The sequence below is a fragment of the Nicotiana tomentosiformis genome, chromosome 1 (assembly GCF_000390325.3).
Source record: "Nicotiana tomentosiformis chromosome 1, ASM39032v3, whole genome shotgun sequence".
Classification (NCBI taxonomy): Eukaryota; Viridiplantae; Streptophyta; class Magnoliopsida; order Solanales; family Solanaceae; genus Nicotiana; species Nicotiana tomentosiformis.
This window is the reverse complement of record NC_090812.1, coordinates 88,746,826-88,765,513: the sequence shown is the minus strand read 5'-3', so window position 1 is coordinate 88,765,513 and position 18,688 is coordinate 88,746,826. Positions and strand designations below refer to the sequence as shown.

Genomic DNA, 18,688 nt, shown 5'->3' with positions numbered 1-18,688 from the left:
GAGTTAGCTAGTCATGTTCCAATATTCCTTCTATATCACTCTATAAACTTGTAATAATTTAGAATAAGAAAAAAAAGAAGCCAAAGTTATGAAAATGGAATGCCAAGATTTTTGTGGAAGATATATGACAAGATGTATAACCTTATAGAATAATGAACAGAAAGGTTTATAGCAAGTCCATATCAAGCCAGTTCAGAATTAAATAATTTGAGGACCCATCTTATAGTAAAACTATAGGATACTCATCTTGGCTTTATTATTGGTATTCCAAAAAGAGTAAATTGTTTGATATGAATGCCAGAGATGGCTTCCAAAATACCTAAACAATGTCCTACTGTGGTGGTCCTTACTCCTTAGGAGGAGCTGGGATCAATTAATATAGGACTGTGAAATGCAGCTTTCATGTAACAAGGAATTTGTTCAGTTTTGGAGGGTAAGTTTCCAAGATTGAAAAGGTTTTTTTTTTTTTTTTTTTTTTTTTGGTGTGGGTGTTTTTTTTTCAACAAAAAAGAAGACTATTTTCACTACATAAAGCTAGGGGTTCCAAATTTAGAGGTCCAGACGTGCAATCTAAGGACTATTAATTTGAAAGCATACCCTATTAGGATTTTTTTTATTCACATGACTCGAATCTAAGACTTTTATTAAGGATGAAGGGATCATATTCATCTCACTACCACCTGGATGCAAACTGGCTATATGAAAGAAATTCTCTAAGAGAAGCCAACAGAGGCTAAGAAGAAATTAAAATATTCAAATTTAATAACAATTTAAGTGTTATTTTATTAAACAATGTTTTTGTTATTTTAATAAACAATGCAACCGTGATATTTGCTAAAAAGTGCTAGGCAAAATTAGTCATGATAGACCATATGATAGTGTAAACAGACTTCTTTTGAAACTCAATGGATTATTTGCTGTCAAAAGTGAGTCAATAAAGTGGTTCTTGAGCTTAGAAAAAGGGGAGCATCAAAGCTTCATTTGAAACTGTGACCAAGTCTTTTAAAATGTTTATTAATCAAAATCTGGAAATTGAAAATACTAACAGAGTCAAAGGGAACACTACTTTGTAAATGTATAGAGCTGAAGTGATTTCATGGAAAAAGAACCTTGTCAAGTTTACAGGTTAAAAACAAATTTGTATCAGGATTGGTTAACGTATCGTACACTTCATTACAGAATATTTTTGGATTCTTCATCCAATTCCTAAGAGAACTACAAATTTCTTTTCTTGGTGATTTTAATTAAAGGTTTGATAAATAATAAAATGCAACAGAGATTTGAAAAAGAAGAGATTGTCCTCAAAAATCCGTCAAAAGTATTATAAATTAATTTGTCTTGAACTTCAGTTTTAGAAAGGAAAACTGGATACACGCATAATGGAAGAAAGTGTCACAAGATGATAATAAAGCATAATAGGAACAAGCCCAACTGATATTTAGAAAATAAAGGAGTATTCCGATTGTCAAATGTTTATAGTTTGAGTACAGAAACAAGCTGCCATTGGATTATTACAAACCACGTCTACGACAAATAGAACATATCAGTAGACTACTGGAACCAGAAGCATTCTTCAAGTCAAAAAGATCCCTGCAATCAAGAACAATATAACATGTCAGTTAACATGGCCTTTAAAAGAAAATACAACTGAATTAACCGTGGTATTTAGAAAAGAAGAAATCTAACTGAAATAAAATATCACATTATTCAGTTATAGTTCATTTGTGCAACTAGTTTGGTGTTATTATTAACCAAGGGTAGATGCAAAACGTAAATTGTGCCTATACTAGTCTATCAAGTCTCACATAGAAGTTGATTAACAAGCCAAACTACTACCTTTGAGATCAACCAGACCAACACCATGAAAAGGAATAGTACACAAACAACTCAAATACGAGTACATAGAAAATAAAGTAACTTTCTCTTTTGGATGTCATAGTAATGTGGTTGTTCTCATGTATGAAAAAGATTTTAAAAAATTCCTTTAGTGACTAGCCCATAAACTGCCAAGTTAAATCCATGAACTCCAGTGCATTATTCCTTCTGACGATAAGCATATGAACCATGAATTGTTCTAAGAAGATAATTCAACAAAATCCTTTGTTTGAAAGAACTGTTCAAGGACCAGGCGGTCCCTTTCCTTCATGCTTCATATAAATAAATATAAAATTCCTGGGTATATCTTTCTGCGGATTTAAGGAAAAATGACAGTTTGATCGAATATTAAAATTATATGTTAGATAAATCAGCTCATTTCATCAAAGTTCTAACCCAACTTTGTACTTTACTTCTATCGTCATGCAAAGCTATTAAACATGACATGGTAAGAAGCAGAACAACATCACAATCAACATTTTCAACAATGAGATACAGTACAATAGAAAAAAGTAAAGGCTTATATACAGCTAACACTTTTAAGAACTTTACAACGTACAGTTAAACTGATATCTAGTCCAACCATCAATTCTGCGACAAGCAAAAGAGTAGGAAGTATCATAAAGCATGAGCACATGAATTATTTCCAAGACTACCAGTATCATTCATTGAGAAAATGGAGCAGTTGGAAAGAAGTTCTCTAGGGGAAGCAAACGAGAGATAGAAAATTCCATTTGGTGAGTCAGAAAAATAGTGATTTCTGATAGAGGTATGTAAATGGAACAAGGATATGAGGGTCATCAGTAAACCAATACTAGGGAAACGGCATGAAAGATTTGTCACGTACGAGCAAGTTTGAAGAAAGTAATTGGGATTATGGGGTGGAGAAGGCAAGCAGGAGGATTCGGAAGACAAACACACCAGACAGCTCGCTGGAGGGAGACATGAATTTGAGAGGAGTAAAACAAATTGGTAGATTCTGAGATAGAACTAAGAGAGTGGGATTTGGGAACATTGCAGGTGCTAAGAGTAGAATGCTCAAAACAGCAACTTTAGCATCTCTCCAAGAGCTTGGAGTCAAAAAGCTGCGGCCGTGAAGTGTTTAAGACAGTCTATTTGAAAGAGAAAAGCGCAAAAAGAACGACAAATACACTGTCTAAAGAAGACAGTTCACACAAGCTGGTCTGAACTTTTCCAGGTGGTGGAATAATGTTGGAGACTAGTTAATACATTCCAAGGAAGAGTCGACTAACGAACTTGGAATCTGATATTTCGAGGTGTCAATAAGCTATGTCATGAACTATGGACGACTAGTAGGAAGCCAGAAGAAAGGAAGAAGAAAGAAGGGAGGAGCATGGGATGTCATTTTCCGGGCAATGATCTGGACTAGAGGAGCTTCTGCAGAGGAACTAAGCATTCCTTCATGCAGACCATCATATCTTGCTTCTTTTTCTTATCTTTAGGAGCATATATCAATTCCGACTTGTAAAAATGATTGATTAACAGTAATAGAGAACAATATTCTTCTGTAGCTACAGGTTTTTCTATTCTTCTTCCATAAGGGGTTATGTTCGCTCTTTTTCAAAGCTCGAGAAATCTGTCCGGGGTCAACCCTTAGGCCCAACCGCAACCTTCGAAACTCGGGGACAATGGGTCTGCCCCTCTACCCTTCTCCCCTTAAATGTTAGGCTTAGTTCGCATGTAATAGTTATGTCCATTTTGCTAGTAATAAATCTATATGAATAAACTATTCCTTAATCTCAAACTCGTTGTAGGCAGCCATTTGAATCCTATATACCCATTCTGCTCTACTCAGACCCAGTACCCAATACTAAATAATTTCTCTTTTAGATAAATTAGGGGTTCTCTGAAACTAGATGCTCTCCAGATCTCACACTTAGCCCTAAAAAGAAATTCAAGTCTCTTATGACTTATCATAATAAGAAATTTCCTAATTAATCTCTTGAAATTAGTAATAAAATCTTTATGTCGAGACAACGTTATTAGATGATTCTCGAAAGTTGCAAAAGGAGAAACATTGCATATTAATGCAATTACAAGAAAGCCAATATCAAATCCTGTATACGGTACAAGAGTTCTTAAAATATGCAATTACAAGAAAGCCAATATCAAATCCTGTATACGGTACAAGAGTTCTTAAAATAGTACAAAGTCAGTTTCTTCAGGATCTTCCTTCAGGAGCCTAAGAACTGAAACACATTTAGTTGTTACCATCTGCAGTGCTCTATTTGCTATCTAATTTAGTTATCCACTTGTTAGTAGGAAATATAAATTCTAGCATCTGCATATTAAATGAACCGAAGACACTGTAGCACACAGACACCCCAACCCACCCCTTCACCACCACCATGAATCATGAAACCTAGGACCTCACCACCACCATCCGAGAGCCAACCCTGTCGCGACACTACCCCAAAAAGAATCGCCGGGATCTGACACCCCACGCGCCGTTACGCGCGGCAGATCTCCGACCACCCCTAGCCCACGCGCCGGCGCGTGACACCTTTCCGGGCCAGATCCCAACTTTTTTCCTTCAGACAGCCTCTTCGCGAGGCTGTTCCGACCTCACCCATCCATCAACCTCCAACTTCCGACCACTTTTGCTATTTTCCGGCGACGGAGGTGTCTTTTTCCGGCCAGATTTCACTCCCTCTCACTTTCTCTTCTTCAGTCAGTCTCCTCTCGAGGCTCTTGGTTTAGCTATGACGGACTCTACAGAGAGAAGCTCCTACTTCTCCCTAGAATCTAGAAAATTGGAAAGCATGTCTTTTAGCAAAGCTGCATCTTGGCCAGCCCTCGAACTTGGGGGAAGATGCCAGCGAAAGCTTGACGTAGGGCAGGAGCCACACTTCTCGCTGTCCGAGGAGCACACTCTCAGGTGTAAAGGTTTCTTGGACTCTTGTTTGATTGGGTCTTTCTCCAAATGGGTTGGTTCTCCAGAAGCTGTTAGGAACTGGGCAATAGAGACATGGAACATCAAGGACGGGCTGAAAATATCGCAACTGGGGGACACGCAATATCTTTTTCGATTCGTCGACGAGTCTCGAGCTCCAAAAATTCTTGTCAGAGGAAACAGGTGGTTCGACGGGAATTTCTTAAAGTTAGACAGATGGGTAGAGCACGATGGGTGTCTCGACCCTCGTTTCGCTGGCGAAACATTGGTGGTCAACATGGTGGGTCTCCCGGTGCATCTCTGGTGTCTTGACCTATTCAAGAAGGTTGGGGAAATCTGTTGGGGTTTCATTGATGTCACTTGCAGCTTGCACAATCTCTCGCGCGTAAGGATTGTGGTGAGGAAAGGGGGCAGAATCCATGTCTCCACTGTGGTGGAAGATGGCTACTTGAGCTACAGGGTTTGGTTGAGCCCTGAATTTCGCCCTATTTTTATGCCTGTGATTTTGGCGGAAGAAAAGTAAAGGTTAAATAAAAGGGAGGCAAGGGGAAATCAGTTTCCGAGGGGAGGGGAGGGCTCACCGGATCAGTCGATTAAGCTGGAAACAGACGGTAGATCGAGAAGTGACGGGAGGTTTGATTTTGGGAGAAGAAGACAAAATTTTATCAGGAGGAAAAGACGTAAATGGGTTAGTGATGCGGGCTGGAAAGGTAGAATGGGCCGGTACTCTCTTAACAATCATAGGGTCGGGAAAGATTTCAGCAAGCATAGTCCTGGGCCTCCACACATGGGCCCAACAACTTTTTCCAATTCTATTAGAATCGATCCAAAGGGCCCCAATTTATATCAAGCTGCGTCCGTTAAGGCTCCTAAACATATGGGAGCAGTCGCTCCTCCTTCTTCTGTCAATGATGCCTCACACAGTGTTATTTCTTCACCAAGCACTAGGGACTTGTGCCCCTCTTCGGCCACTGTTCCAGGGGCAGCACCGGCTAAAGCTGGCGGTGTTATTCCATGGCCCACCGCCTCTGATGGACCCAGCTCCATCGCCCCCTATTCTCCCACTGTGCTTAGATGTGCTGAGGTTACAATACAATCTCCCCCAAGAGAGGCATTAATTCCTGAGGTTGGTGTCTCTCAAAGAAACGACGTGATCCACCCGGCACCCAGAATTCCTATTACTAGCAATGCTATGGTCTTGCATTCCTCCGGTAGGGGCAAGGAAAAGGTAATTACAGAAGACGCATGTCCAATTTCGTCACGGATTGGAGAAAGGGATATGTCCTTATGGATGGAGGATAAACTATTAAACTTTGGGAAGTTCTTAGGTGTTTCTTTTGAAGGGAAGGAAGATAGGGTGCTAGAACTGTTAAGGGAGATTGAGAAACAACCTTGTTACGAAGGCGCGGGGAGGAAGTTGGGTAAAGGTGCTAATCAAAATAAAATAGGGGATGTAATGGTGTATCAGAGAAGGGGTCGAGTGTGTGACATGGAGAAAGGGACCTCGGCTAGGGGGGTGGGGGGTGGGTAAATGGGGGCTATTGTTGCTTATGGAAGTTAAGATCCTTTCATGGAATGTCAGGGGGATGAATGACCCAAACAAAAGGGCCATCATCAAAATGGGAGTTAGGGAGTGGGGTGCCAACCTAGTTTGTTTTCAGGAGACCAAAATGGAAGTTTTGTCGGATGCGATCGTGAGAAGTGTCTGCGGAGGTAGTTGGGTGAAATATGATTGGGTCCCAGCAGCGGGAAGTGCCAGGGGCATTCTACTCATGTGGGATGATAGAAGCTTGGAGGTAAAGGAGATTAGTAAAGGAGTTTTCTCTTTGGCAGCTCTCGTCAAAGATAGAGTGAGTGGGGTGGAGTGGGGATTTGGGGAAGTGTATGGGCCCAAGGTGTCTTTCTAGGAGGAACTGGCCAATATTATGGGGGAATGGGACATTCCATGGGTTCTAGGGGAAGACTTTAACACTATTAGATTCCCGGAGGAGAGATTAGGGTGCAGTGTGATTTCGAGGGCCATGGAGGAGTTTTCTGACTTCATCAATGATCACTTTCTCATTGACCTTCCTCTGTCAGGGGAAAAGTTTACTTGGGCCAGGGCGGAGGATTCCAACTCAAGGTCTAGACTTGATAGATTCCTGACATCTCCCTCATGGGATGAGCTGGTGCCGAATGTGCTGCAGATTTCTTTACCCAGGTTGACTTCAGATCATTAGCCTATTTTGCTAGATGGATGCAAAGGGAGGGGGTACGTGCTCCTTTCCTATTCGAAAACATGTGATTGAAAGTGCCAGGATTCGGGGACAAGGTGAAAGAATGGTGGACAGGCTACGGGGTATCAGGGTCACCTTCATACCGTCTTTCGAAGAAACTCAAATTGCTAAAGGGAGATATTATTAGGTGGAATAAGGAGGTTTTTGGAAGGGTAGAGGTTAAAATGAGGGAGTTTATGCATGAATTGGGGGACTTAGAAAGAGGGGAAGGGGCGGGGAGTTAGACGAATCTGAGAAAGAGAGATTGGGGGAGGTTAAGAGGGAAATAGTCGAGTTAGCAATAGCTCAGGAGACTAGTTGGCAGCATAAATCGAGGGTGCTCTGGTTAAAGGAGGGGGATTCGAATACCAAGTTTTTCCATAGGGTGGCGATCGCAAATCGAAGGAGAAACTTCATAGAGTCTTTAGTTGTGGATGGGGTGAGGATTGAGGGAGAGGAGGAGGTAAAAGGGGCGATAACGGGATTTTATGAGAACTTATATAAAGAGGAAGTTAGTTGGAGGCCGACTTTGGGGGGAGTAGAGTTCAACCATATAGGGGAGGGAGACAGCGAGTGGCTAGAAATGGCTTTCGAGGAGGAGGAGGAAGTGCACGAGGCTGTGTCGTGTTGTGCTGGTGATAAGGCCCCCGGGCCTGATGGTTTCTCCTTGGCTTTCTTTCAGTTCTTCAGGGACACCATCAAGGGGGAGTTGATGGAAGCCATTAAATACTTCCATGCAAATGGTGTTTTCGAGAGAAGTATCAATGCTTCCTTTATTGCTATTGTGCCTAAGAAAGAAGGTGCATCTTGTATCAGAGACTACATGCCTATTAGTCTCGTGGGGAGCATTTACAAGATTATTTCTAAAGTGCTTTCCAACAGATTTAAGAAGGTACTTGACATGACTGTTTCGTCCTACCAGAATGCGTTTGTGGAAGGTAGACAGATACTGAATGCTGCCTTGGTGGCAAATGAACTTGTAGACTCCAGAAGGAAAAATAGAGAACCCGGCTTACTATGCAAGTTGGATCTTGAGAAGGCTTTCGACTATGTCAATTTGGAGTTCCTGGAATTCATTATGATGCGGATGGGGTTTGGGGAAAGATGGAGGGGATGGATAAAGTTCTGCATTTCCTCAATCAGATTCTCTGTCCTGGTTAATGGTAGCCCGTGTGGTTTCTTTGACAGCTCCAGGGGTCTCGGGCAAGGTGATCCCCTATCCCCCATGTTATTCATTCTAATGATGGATGCTCTGAGCAAGATGATGGATCGTGCAGCGGGCGGAGGTTTCTTGAGAGGATTCTCAGCTCCGATTGGGGTGCTCAGTGCTCGAAGAGTCTCACATTTGCTTTTTGCGGATGACACACTGGTTTTCTATGATGCCGACATGAATCAGTTGACCTACCTGAAGCAGGTCCTGCAGTGGTTTCAGTTAGTGTCAGGACTCAAAATCAACATCGGCTAGTGTGAGATTTTCCCGGTAGGTGTGGTTACTAATATTGATGCCTTGTCTGGTGTTCTCAGATGCAAGGTGGGTTCCCTTCCCACTACTTACCTGGGTCTCCCTTTGGGCGCTTCATATAAGGATACTACGGTTTGGAATCCAGTAATCGAATGGGTTGAAAAAAGATAAGCAGGGTGGCAGAAACGGTATTTGTCAAAAGGAGGTAAGGAAGTGCTTATCAAAAGCACTTTATCGAGTACCCACCTATTACTTATCACTGTTGCAAGCACCGGTGAGCATCACAGAAAAACTGGAGCGACTTCCAAGAAACTTTCTGTGGGATGCGGCGGATGGAACTAGAAAGTTTCATCTAGTGAATTGGCAGACAGTCACTTCCCCAAAGAAGTGGGGTGGACTTGGAGTGAAAGATCTTAGGGTTTTTAACAGAGCTTTAATGGGGAAGTGGTTGTGGAGATTCGGGGTAGAAGAGCATGCTCTATGGAGGGAGGTCATAGTGGAAAAGTACGACTCAACGGGAGGGGGTTGGAGGACCAAGGCGATCACAACACTTTTCGGGTGTGGCATGTGGAGGAGTATCATGAAGAATTGGGAAGCATTCAGTGGCAACATCACTTACAGGGTGGGAGATGGAAGGAGAATCAGCTTTTGGAATCATAGGTGGTGTGGAGAGGATACTCTCAAGGTCTCCTTCCCCCACGTCTTCAGAGTTTCAAACCAGAAAGAACTGATGGTCCAACAGATTCCCAAGGAGCTTGAAGGGGGTAGTATGGGACCTCTCATTCAGGAGGAACATGCAAGATTGGGAGATTGCGGAGCTCCAAGTTTTGTTGGCGCTGCTATACGGGCAAGACAGACTTCAGCCATCCTGTGACTCTTGGAGATGGAGCTTGCGTGGCGATGGTTTGTTCACCGTAAAGTCCTTTTACCAGAGTATGTTGGTGAGAGAGGAGACCACTTTTCCATACTCCTCGATCTGGATTCCTAGGGCGCCCATGAAGGTGTGCTTTTTTGCATGGCTAGCGGCAAGGGGAGTGATCTTGACTGCTGAAAATCTCCGAAAGAGGGGAATTACACTTGTTAGTTGGTGCTACATGTGCAAAAGCTCAGGGGAAGAAGTTGATCACCTTATGTTGCATTGCCCTTTGTCCTCTGCTCTGTGGAGGGCAATCCTGAATCTTTTTTGTGTTCAATGGGTGATGCCAAGCACTGTAAAGGAAATGTTACATAGCTGGGGCGGTTTTCGGAGAAGAAGAAAGCAGAAGGCGTGGAAGTTCGCCCCGTTAGCTCTCATGTGGGTAGTATGGGGGGAGAGAAATAGGAGAGCTTTTGAGGAGATTGAGTCTCCTTTTTCACATCTTAAGAATAGTCTTTTATCTTTGATCGCTTTTTGGTGCACTCATTTAGCCCCTACTTGTATAGAAGATTGGGCGTTTTTTTTAGAGAATCATATTCTGATGTAAATTCTCTACGTCTTTGGTATACTTCGTGTATACGGGAATTCTCTCCCTTTTGATTAATACAATTTACCTTATCAAAAAAAAAAAAGTTGCAAAAGTACGAGCTTCAAAATTAACACCTAAGCTCGAGGACAACACCATATTTAAAGAGTCGGTTAACAGTAGAGAAAGTAATGGAGGTTCTGTGATGCAAAATAAGAAAAGAAAAGAAAAAGGCAAACACAAAGAGACGTTATCTCTCACACCAAACGGAATGCCACTAAGCTACCAAACCCAGTTTTTGACGAGATACTGAGCATACAGAAAACATACTTTTAATGGCTATCCCGCTGCTGACTTTTAAGCAGGTGTTAACTGCTTATATAGCACTTTCACCCCGCCTACTTCTTGTCGCGGACAAGGGTGTTACACTAGACTAGAAGAATATGCAAAAGCACATTCTAGGAAATCAAGACAAAATCATATATGCTTGGAGCATTTCAGGAGTTAGAATAACTCAATTTCCAGCACTTCTACCAGCCAATCCTATTCTAATCATAAATCATAATGACACTGAGGCTATTCCATTTTTCCCACAAACATATACAAGTCAACAAGTTAACCCAAAAAAGTCACAGTGCAGACAAACCAACCCTTGAATTCCTCCCTGAACAAATTAATTCGCCATGCTTTCATTCTCAAAACAATAAAGCAATGAGAATATAACGGAACTATCCACCATCAAAGGCAGCAATATCCACAAAAAACACTGTACGCAAAACCCAAAACCAAGCAGAGATCACTAAGATTGGTAGACAAAGAAAGGTCACATACCAAAAAGGGCAAACAATTCTCTCTCTATCTCAATTTAATTACCTTTTAAGCTTATCAAGTCAATTAGGTCTTATTGGAGCTATATTGGATTATTGATTATTATGTCAAAATGATGAAAGAGTCCACTCAAAAAACATAGGCAAAAATCAGTTTGTTCGACTCTTGGGAAGCAAGCAGGAAATTAAATTGGTATAAGGCATATTGAGATATAAAATTTCCATTACATAAATTAGATCAATAAGAAATCTAGAGAATGGATAAAATCAGCAAAGAAATTCCAAACCCTAGAAGCGACGAGAATAGGTATTAAAAAGAAAAAAAAGAGAACGTACCCAGAAATGAAGGACACGGGGTTTATTTGGAAGAAGAAGATTGGGACTTTGAATAATAAGAAGCGTAAGTGGGAGGAGAATAGATGACGGCGGCAGCCATAGCTCCAGGAAAAACTACATATTTAGCTATCAGCGCTACCTTCCTCACCAATGGCTCTCCCTTCATCAACGCCATTTGCTTAATAATCACAAACACCAGTTTTCTTCTACTCTACCTCTGTCTGATTGTTCGCAGCCCCTACCCCCTTCTGATAATCTGATCCCTATTTTATTTCTCAAATCCACTATCCGCTTAGAAATGATCCGACCCGATTCATATCCCTAACTCGTGCATACGGGTTTTTTCCTGTATGTTTTTTAAATAATGTTTTTTTTGTATGCTCTTTGGACAAAATCACAAAATTGCTCTTTATTATGTTCTTTTATTGCTATCATAGTATCATACTAAACTTAATATGAGTGATATCTAAAGCTTCACCTTTAAAAAAAAATATATACATTGAATAGTAACTTTTATACTTTGAGTAATTTTGGGTGCGTGCTATATTTACATTTAACTAATAAATTATATATTGGAACGAAACTGGCATGAATAAATGAAATGATGATTAACACAACTTATTTTAGATTGAAGCTTTAGTTGATTGATTGACTATAGTGACGTTGGCATTAATTGTTTTGTAGATGTATGAAAACAAAAGAAAAATGAAATGAAAGTAGCATATTATGGGGGAGCATTTTATGCTAGAAATCTCTCAGTTTTTATCTCAGCCATTAGCAGTTTAAACTTATTTTCTGTCTATATGCAATTCTACACTTTAGCAACTCAGTTAAGATGGTGTGATATGACTAACTGCACAGGAATAAGTGAATACTTTTCTCCATAAAAAAACATAAATAACAATAAGCAATAAGTGAACATAAGTTATCTCTTTACTTTAAAGATACAATTGCCATACAGATATCAATGCATTCATGGTCTAGACATCTTTGATTCCCTACCAAGTTTTAAAACTGTGGTAGCATTTTTCTATAGAGTAAATTCAATTTATTAAATCAGAACGCCAATCAATATTTAAGTGACTGCAGTCGATCATCAAACATTGAACGCAATCCAGAGCTGCATGTCTATGCTGCAATAATGCAAAAGATCCATTATCTTCTGGCTTCTGCTCCTCAGTAGTCTTTCTTTTACGGGGCAGTTTTCTTGAAACTTGCTTCCATTTTGATTCAAACGCACAAGCTACAAGTTCAAACAGAAATAGAGTTAATAACTTGCTCAATCTCTAAGCTCCAGGTGAAAGCAAATGAAAACTAACTGCTTTAGGAAGAGAACATTTTTTATTCAACATTAGCTAAAAGGTTACAGTATAAGAGAAATTTTGTTTTTCTGCAAATGAGAATTAGTTGTGGTGGCAAGTATATAAGAAAGAATGATCCATATGATTCCTGAATAAAGATCCTGTTTAATCCAAAGCAGAAAAAGTCACAACGACATCCTCCCGACAACAATCAAAAGGAACTTTTTCTTTCTTATTTTTTTTAAAAATAATGGTGGTGTTCGGACTAACTTGCATGCACCTCAACTATTTTACTAGATACCTAGTACTTCCCACCAGCATAGGCAACAGATAGTCTACCCACAAAGGCTTAGCCAAATGGCAATAAATAACCTAGCATTTTTCTGTCTCTGCTTGGACAATCAAAGGGACTTTATTAAGAGAAAAGCATAAGCCTTCTCAAGCCTGCTGAATTTTATGCCCTGAGCCCCTGAGACCCTAAGATGCATCCTCGAGCGATGGTTTTATTTTTAACACTCTGCCCTCCGCTTCACAGTGAATAGATGTTTTTGTTTTAGATAGTTGGGTCCTTTGATTGTAAAAACCAACCCAATGCTTTTTCAATTGTTAAGCAGATTAACAAAGCTGGAAATGTCCTCTCAGCAAGAGATCCAATCTATAAGAGTCAAAAACAAATTCCGACTAAAATACCGCATCCAATAATCTATTCAGCTCTCTCTAGGACCGCACCACCCATGCATCCCCCTCTCACCCCTTACACCTAATCTGTAGGCTCAGAACAGATCCTCAAGTGGTTAGCATAATCAAGGAGATCCCAAACAAATTCAGCACCAATTTTGGTGATAATGATATCGAGTTAAGAATTGTAAATAATGCCACAGATCGACGCAGTCAATGAAGATGAAGAAGATAAAGGACAAGAAAATAGTAAAGAGAGAAGAATCCACTTCTGAAATGTTCTAAAGTTTTACTGATACACCTAATTTCACACTGGTTAATATTGATATTCTTGTCCAAAAGTCTTTGGCGACCAATATTTTGTCACTGAAGATAGTGATGCTCTAATTCCTCAGATACTCACAAGCAGAGTAGTTGCACGCTAGACAATCATTTTTTGCTAATCCTGTTGTTGGTTTAGAAGACAAGTAATGTTTGGGATGATTAGGTTGTCTTAGTAATGGTATAGGCAGGTCTTATCACTGCTGATCCTTCTCCAGTACCATTAAACTATTATAGCAATCAATTCTTGTAGGTCTATTCACTTAAAGCGCAATGACAGGCATTGGTAAAGGCACGTCAAACAGGTTTTTTCTTATCAGAAATGATGACGCCAAACTCAAGACCAAGATAGTTATGACGGCTTGGGACATTTAAGAGTCGACAACCAGCAGGAATACGTCTACTCTGGAGAGCAAGATGGACTTAGAGTTTCAACTTAGCTATAAAATAGTGTTTCAGGAATAGGTTGCACCACACCTAATCGGAATTTGTTTTGCAACTTGTAAGCCGGATACTCAGGCTTGATTATTATACAGTTAAAAACATATTGTCAGTATTAAGTCTGAATTGAGTTCAACCTAAGCATAAAGCGAATCCATAACACAATGGTAGCACAAATGAAGAAAAGCAAGCCACGGAATCTTACAAAATAGAAGTGGAGCAAGATGATCAGTTTGAGGAATGTCCCATTAACAGTTAGAGCTCCGCTTGTGTAGTTTTTTTGTTTAAGTTCATTGGTACTATGCCATAACAATGATCATACCACTGTTTTTATCTTCAATATTCAGCTACCTAAACGAAATAGACAAAAATCCAGGTGTTTAGCAGTAGATCTAGGCATTCTCAAGTCACTTTGTGCACCTACAGTGGGTAACTTGGGATATGCTTCCATTTCTTATGAAAACAAGGAAGTGGAGAGAGTCTAAAAGAATTGACAGGAAAAAAGTAAGGCTATTTGTTGATCTTACATATAGAAGAACTGCAAATGCACCACACACCGTAGAAAGTGACCCTTGCAAATATAACCAATTTTACTGGGAAGTTGTTGTGATCTGTATGCTTCTATGATTACAAACATTTTGGGTCAGATCTGGTGGGAAAAGCTATGACTATCCTGTTATGATACACCTCAAGCCAATGTCTTCATTGTTAACTCCTAACCATGCCTTGGAAACGACTAGAATACTAGGTTTGAAGAAAACAGACACATTAGTTTACCACTCTCTTCATAATGCTTATTCGTGCCAAGCGCCACTTCTCTTAACTAGCAATTTGCACAAACTACTTGAGTTGCTGATCAGGAGAATGAGCTTGGTCAAAGCATAAGTGCTGGCTATGTAGCTCCTTTAAATAAGCACCAAGTTCTGAGTGGGTTACAATCTATTATGTTCCCACGTTGACTCTGTATTTGGTTTAATCCGCAAGTTTACACGTTAAAACCAAAATCTATGTTTCTGATCACCTCTGCTTCCACTAGCACCTTCACTAGTTATAAGCTCTATTAACTTGCGCTTTCTAGCTGTGATTGTACTCATAAAAAACTACAGAATCAGAACCAAAAAAAAGTAGTAAGGAGCTTAGATTAATATGGCTTGTTCATTCAAGTACAGAATTATATGATAGGGGAATCTGCACCACCATCTTTCAAGTGTCTACATGCACACAGAAAATGCACAAAGCCACAAAAACTGGAAAGGATCTCTAAGGGGTGCGTTTGTTCAAAATGGACAATGTAAATTTTGGGCAAACAATACGTCAGCTCTTCTATTAACTTGCGCTTTCTAGCTGTGATTGTACTCATAAAAAACTACAGAATCAGAACCAAAAAAAAGTAGTAAAGAGCTTAGAATAATATGGCTTGTTCATTCAAGTACAGAATTATATGATAGGGGAATCTGCACCACCATCTTTCAAGTGTCTACATGCACACAGAAAATGCACAAAGCCACAAAAAACTGGAAAGGATCTCTAAGGGGTGCGTTTGTTCAAAATGGACAATGTAAATTTTGGGCAAACAATACGTCAGCTCTTCTACTTGAAATATCCTTCAATTATTGAAGAAATATGATTTTTTATACTTATGTTACATGTTCCCTTCCAATGCATGAATATAAGGAAACCAAAAGAAACATCCAAACTGCCAAAGTATAATCTGAATTTTTGTAGTGTTCTAGCATAACAGGGATTCTAGACTTGGGGGCAATTTTGCATTTCTGATGAAGTAAAGAAGCCACCTCATATAATAGAGTTAATACCCTAAAATCCCCCTAAACTATCACATTTTTTGTCAGTTTCCTACTTAAACTATTCGGTGTCTCCAGAACTCCCCTGAACTATATTGCCCTTCATACTAAAACCCCCTCGCTGCATTCTTAGAGGCGCGTCTAGTACACGCTCCTAATTATCTAAATAACGTGCCATGTGTCATTACATGTGGCTATTTAACCCAGCCTAAACCCCCATAAACTATAATTTTTTTATCAGTTACCTACTTAAACTATCTAGTGCCCCCAAAACCCCCCTGAACTATATCCCCATGTATATTAAAACCCCATGTTAAATTCTTAGAGGTGTGTCTGTCTAACTATATCAACTTATAGTTTGTACTAAATTACTCTCGGATGACTGGTTAATTTTAGGAGTTTTGGCCAAAACAGTATCTAATGTAAGGAGTTAATTCTAGGTTTAACTGTGGTTGTGCTTTATACTAGACTTCAATTGAATAATTCCTTATTTACATTCACTTTGCAGCATAATAAGAAAATAAATAAAGGCATATAGTGTTGCATTTATGAAAAATCATCTTATACTACATAAACAAGATTACACAAAATAAAATTTCGCAAATAAGAAACTAATCGGCCAACAACTACATTCACTAATTCTAAATTGCACGAACAAGGTTTTAGATATTCAACTTCATTCTCTACAACAAGGTGTTGGTTTAATAAAAAGATTTAAATGGGTGTTCTTTCAACAATATGTGTAATGCATGAATGAAAGAAGACTAAAAAAAGAAAGCAAATAAATTATTTTAGAGCAAACAAGAGAGGAATTTTTCCCTACGGAGAACTGAAGAAAAAAGGTGAAAAAAATGAAGAAGAAAAGGTGAAAAAATAAAAAATAAAAAGGGAAAAATAACGAAGAATGGTGAAAGTGAAGAAGAAAGGTGTATATAAAGGAAATAAGGAGAATATTTAAAAATAAAACAAAGTTGAAAGAGGATTAGGCTAATTAGTCATTACATTTTGTCAGGTGACATTTTGATGATATTACATTTTGATGTCATTTTTCAGCTGTCACGCGCTTACAAGCGAGTGCGTACACCCGTTATGTCAGGTAAACAACGAGGGAGTTTAAATATGAAGGGCAATATAGTTTAGGTGTGTTTTGGGATACCGAATAGTTTAAGTAGGAAACTGACAAAAATGTAATAGTTTAAGGGGTGGGGTTTTAGGGTATATAAAATTGGGTACAATAGATTGTACCTTCACTTCTGCCCTCAAATCCTCGAATGAGGCAGGCACAAATCCAAGGTCTTCCCGAGCGAGATGACTTTGCCCCCCCTTTTAGTTCACCATTATGTTGTTTCAGTCTACCAGAGAGATCACCAATTAGAAGTCAGCAAACTTAGATAGTATAAAAAAAGAGAAAAGTTATATGAACAAATGACACAATATAATGATGCAGATTTTAGCTAACAGAAATGTCAATTAAATTTCTGTTACTTGCAGAAAATAGAAACCCATTAACCAAAAGTTTTCTTTTATCCTTTTTTTTTGTTTTTCTTTTCTAGAATAAACGAGAGAAAGATGGAACTAACCGACGAGAGATATTGGTGGTGACACCAACATAGGTCTTAATAGGTGAATTTGTGGAGAGAATAAGGTATACACACCATAAAGACTTGATTTTTTTGAATTTTCTTGAATTATTGGATTTCGTTGAATCTGAAGCTGGCAATTTACAGCTCGTTGCTAATTCCGACCCATTTCCTAAGGGATTTGAAGAAGAGGGCAGCTGTGAGTTTGCAGCAACACACTTTCTTGTTTTCTTCAATTTGCTGGAACTTGAGGAAGATGCTATTGAATTTGAAGAAGAGGAAATTTTTAGGTTAGCAGGCTTCAAGGATTCAAAATTTGTGGGTTTTTGTGGTTTCAGAATATGGGGTTTCGTTGATTTGAAGATTGTTGATAAGGGCCTAGCCATAGTTTTGTGATCTGCAGTTGACCGTTAGCTTCAAAGAATGAATTTAGATTTATTTTTTTTAGAAAAAAAACTTAACCCGGGGTGTTTCCACCTATCTAACAGATTATGATATCTGTCGTTCGTATAATTTTTGTGTCTATTATTATTATTATTATTATGATTAACTAATGCCTTTAATTCTTGATTCATTACAGCGCAACTGCGCAAGTGATATTTTCCATCCAGATAGTAGAAACATTCAAGGAAAAATATATTTGGCAAGTGGGTAATGGCTCATCTATTTATCTGTGGCGTGTTAACTGAGTCCCTACTTATGGCAATCTCAGAAATTGTTTCATTGGGTCATTGAATAAAAATGAAGATAATCTTACTCAGTGATGGCAAAATATTTAAAAGAAAACAGTTATCCACCGTATTATTCATTAAGAAATGACTTGGATAATATACTTTTTTAAAATAGGTCAAATATGGATAAGAACCATATTATTTATTTTCTAAATAGATAAACAATGAATAACTAATGGGTTTAATTCTCAAATTGATGATTCCTCTAGTTTGTGAGACTGAATTCTCTCAAAAGTGATTATATTGAAGAAGCCACAGATCCATATTATCCGCCGGTTAACCCATTTTTTATCCGTATTAAATATGAGTCGGTGTCGGATAATTTATCCATTTTTGCATTACCCGTTTCCGACTCGCCCTATCCGACCCAACCCACGCGTTTGCCCCCCCTACTCCTAAACATAGATAAACCACACACAAAAATCATCCCCCCTCCCCCAACTTCAATAAAGGCATTAGTTTGAATGTGCATTGTCACGTATGCATGAAATACTCAAGAAGGTGCACTGCATATATTTTTCAAGTGCAACAAATTTAACCGTTTGGATTTTAAACTTCGGGACAAGCAGGAAGATAATAATTAATGGATTACAAACGAACATTCGGTAATAATAATTCTAAGTTTAACCCTTCCTAACTTGGAGCTACACTTTTATCCTTTGATACCTTTCGCTTTACACGATTAGCAGCTTTTCTTATTGAAAAATGGACATTCTAACCATT

The 18,688-nt window shown here is 39.1% G+C and overlaps 1 protein-coding gene and 2 long non-coding RNA genes across 3 annotated transcripts; 1 reads left to right on the top strand and 2 right to left on the bottom strand.

Annotated features, from left to right (window-relative positions):
* Positions 1 to 1,406: 1,406 nt before the first annotated feature.
* On the bottom strand, positions 1,407 to 11,251 carry LOC117277057 (uncharacterized). The gene is made up of 2 exons (XR_004507325.2): positions 11,112 to 11,251; positions 1,407 to 1,590 (listed from the first exon to the last, which is right to left on the bottom strand). It is a non-coding gene; the product is annotated as an uncharacterized lncRNA (long non-coding RNA).
* LOC138900435 (uncharacterized) lies at positions 1,481 to 11,315 on the top strand. Its single transcript, XR_011411444.1, has 2 exons — positions 1,481 to 1,614; positions 11,124 to 11,315. It is a non-coding gene; the product is annotated as an uncharacterized lncRNA (long non-coding RNA).
* A 707-nt stretch (positions 11,316 to 12,022) lies between these two features.
* On the bottom strand, positions 12,023 to 17,731 carry LOC104097520 (uncharacterized). Its single transcript, XM_009604089.4, has 3 exons — positions 17,235 to 17,731; positions 16,900 to 17,006; positions 12,023 to 12,354 (listed from the first exon to the last, which is right to left on the bottom strand). Exons 1-3 carry the CDS (start codon positions 17,618 to 17,620, stop codon positions 12,155 to 12,157), a joined length of 693 nt encoding a protein of 230 aa, XP_009602384.1. The 5' UTR covers positions 17,621 to 17,731; the 3' UTR covers positions 12,023 to 12,154.
* Positions 17,732 to 18,688: the final 957 nt, after the last annotated feature.

Excerpts from the sequence above, each read along its gene's own strand:
- LOC104097520 (XM_009604089.4), bottom strand. The coding sequence starts at position 17,620 with ATGGCTAGGCCCTTATCAACAATCTTCAAATCAACGAAACCCCATATT. Across the intron at positions 17,007-17,234 it reads ACCACCAATATCTCTCGTCG|ACTGAAACAACATAATGGTG; the intron begins GTTAGTTCCATC and ends TCTCTCTGGTAG. Across the intron at positions 12,355-16,899 it reads ATTTGAGGGCAGAAGTGAAG|CTTGTGCGTTTGAATCAAAA; the intron begins GTACAATCTATT and ends TTGAACTTGTAG.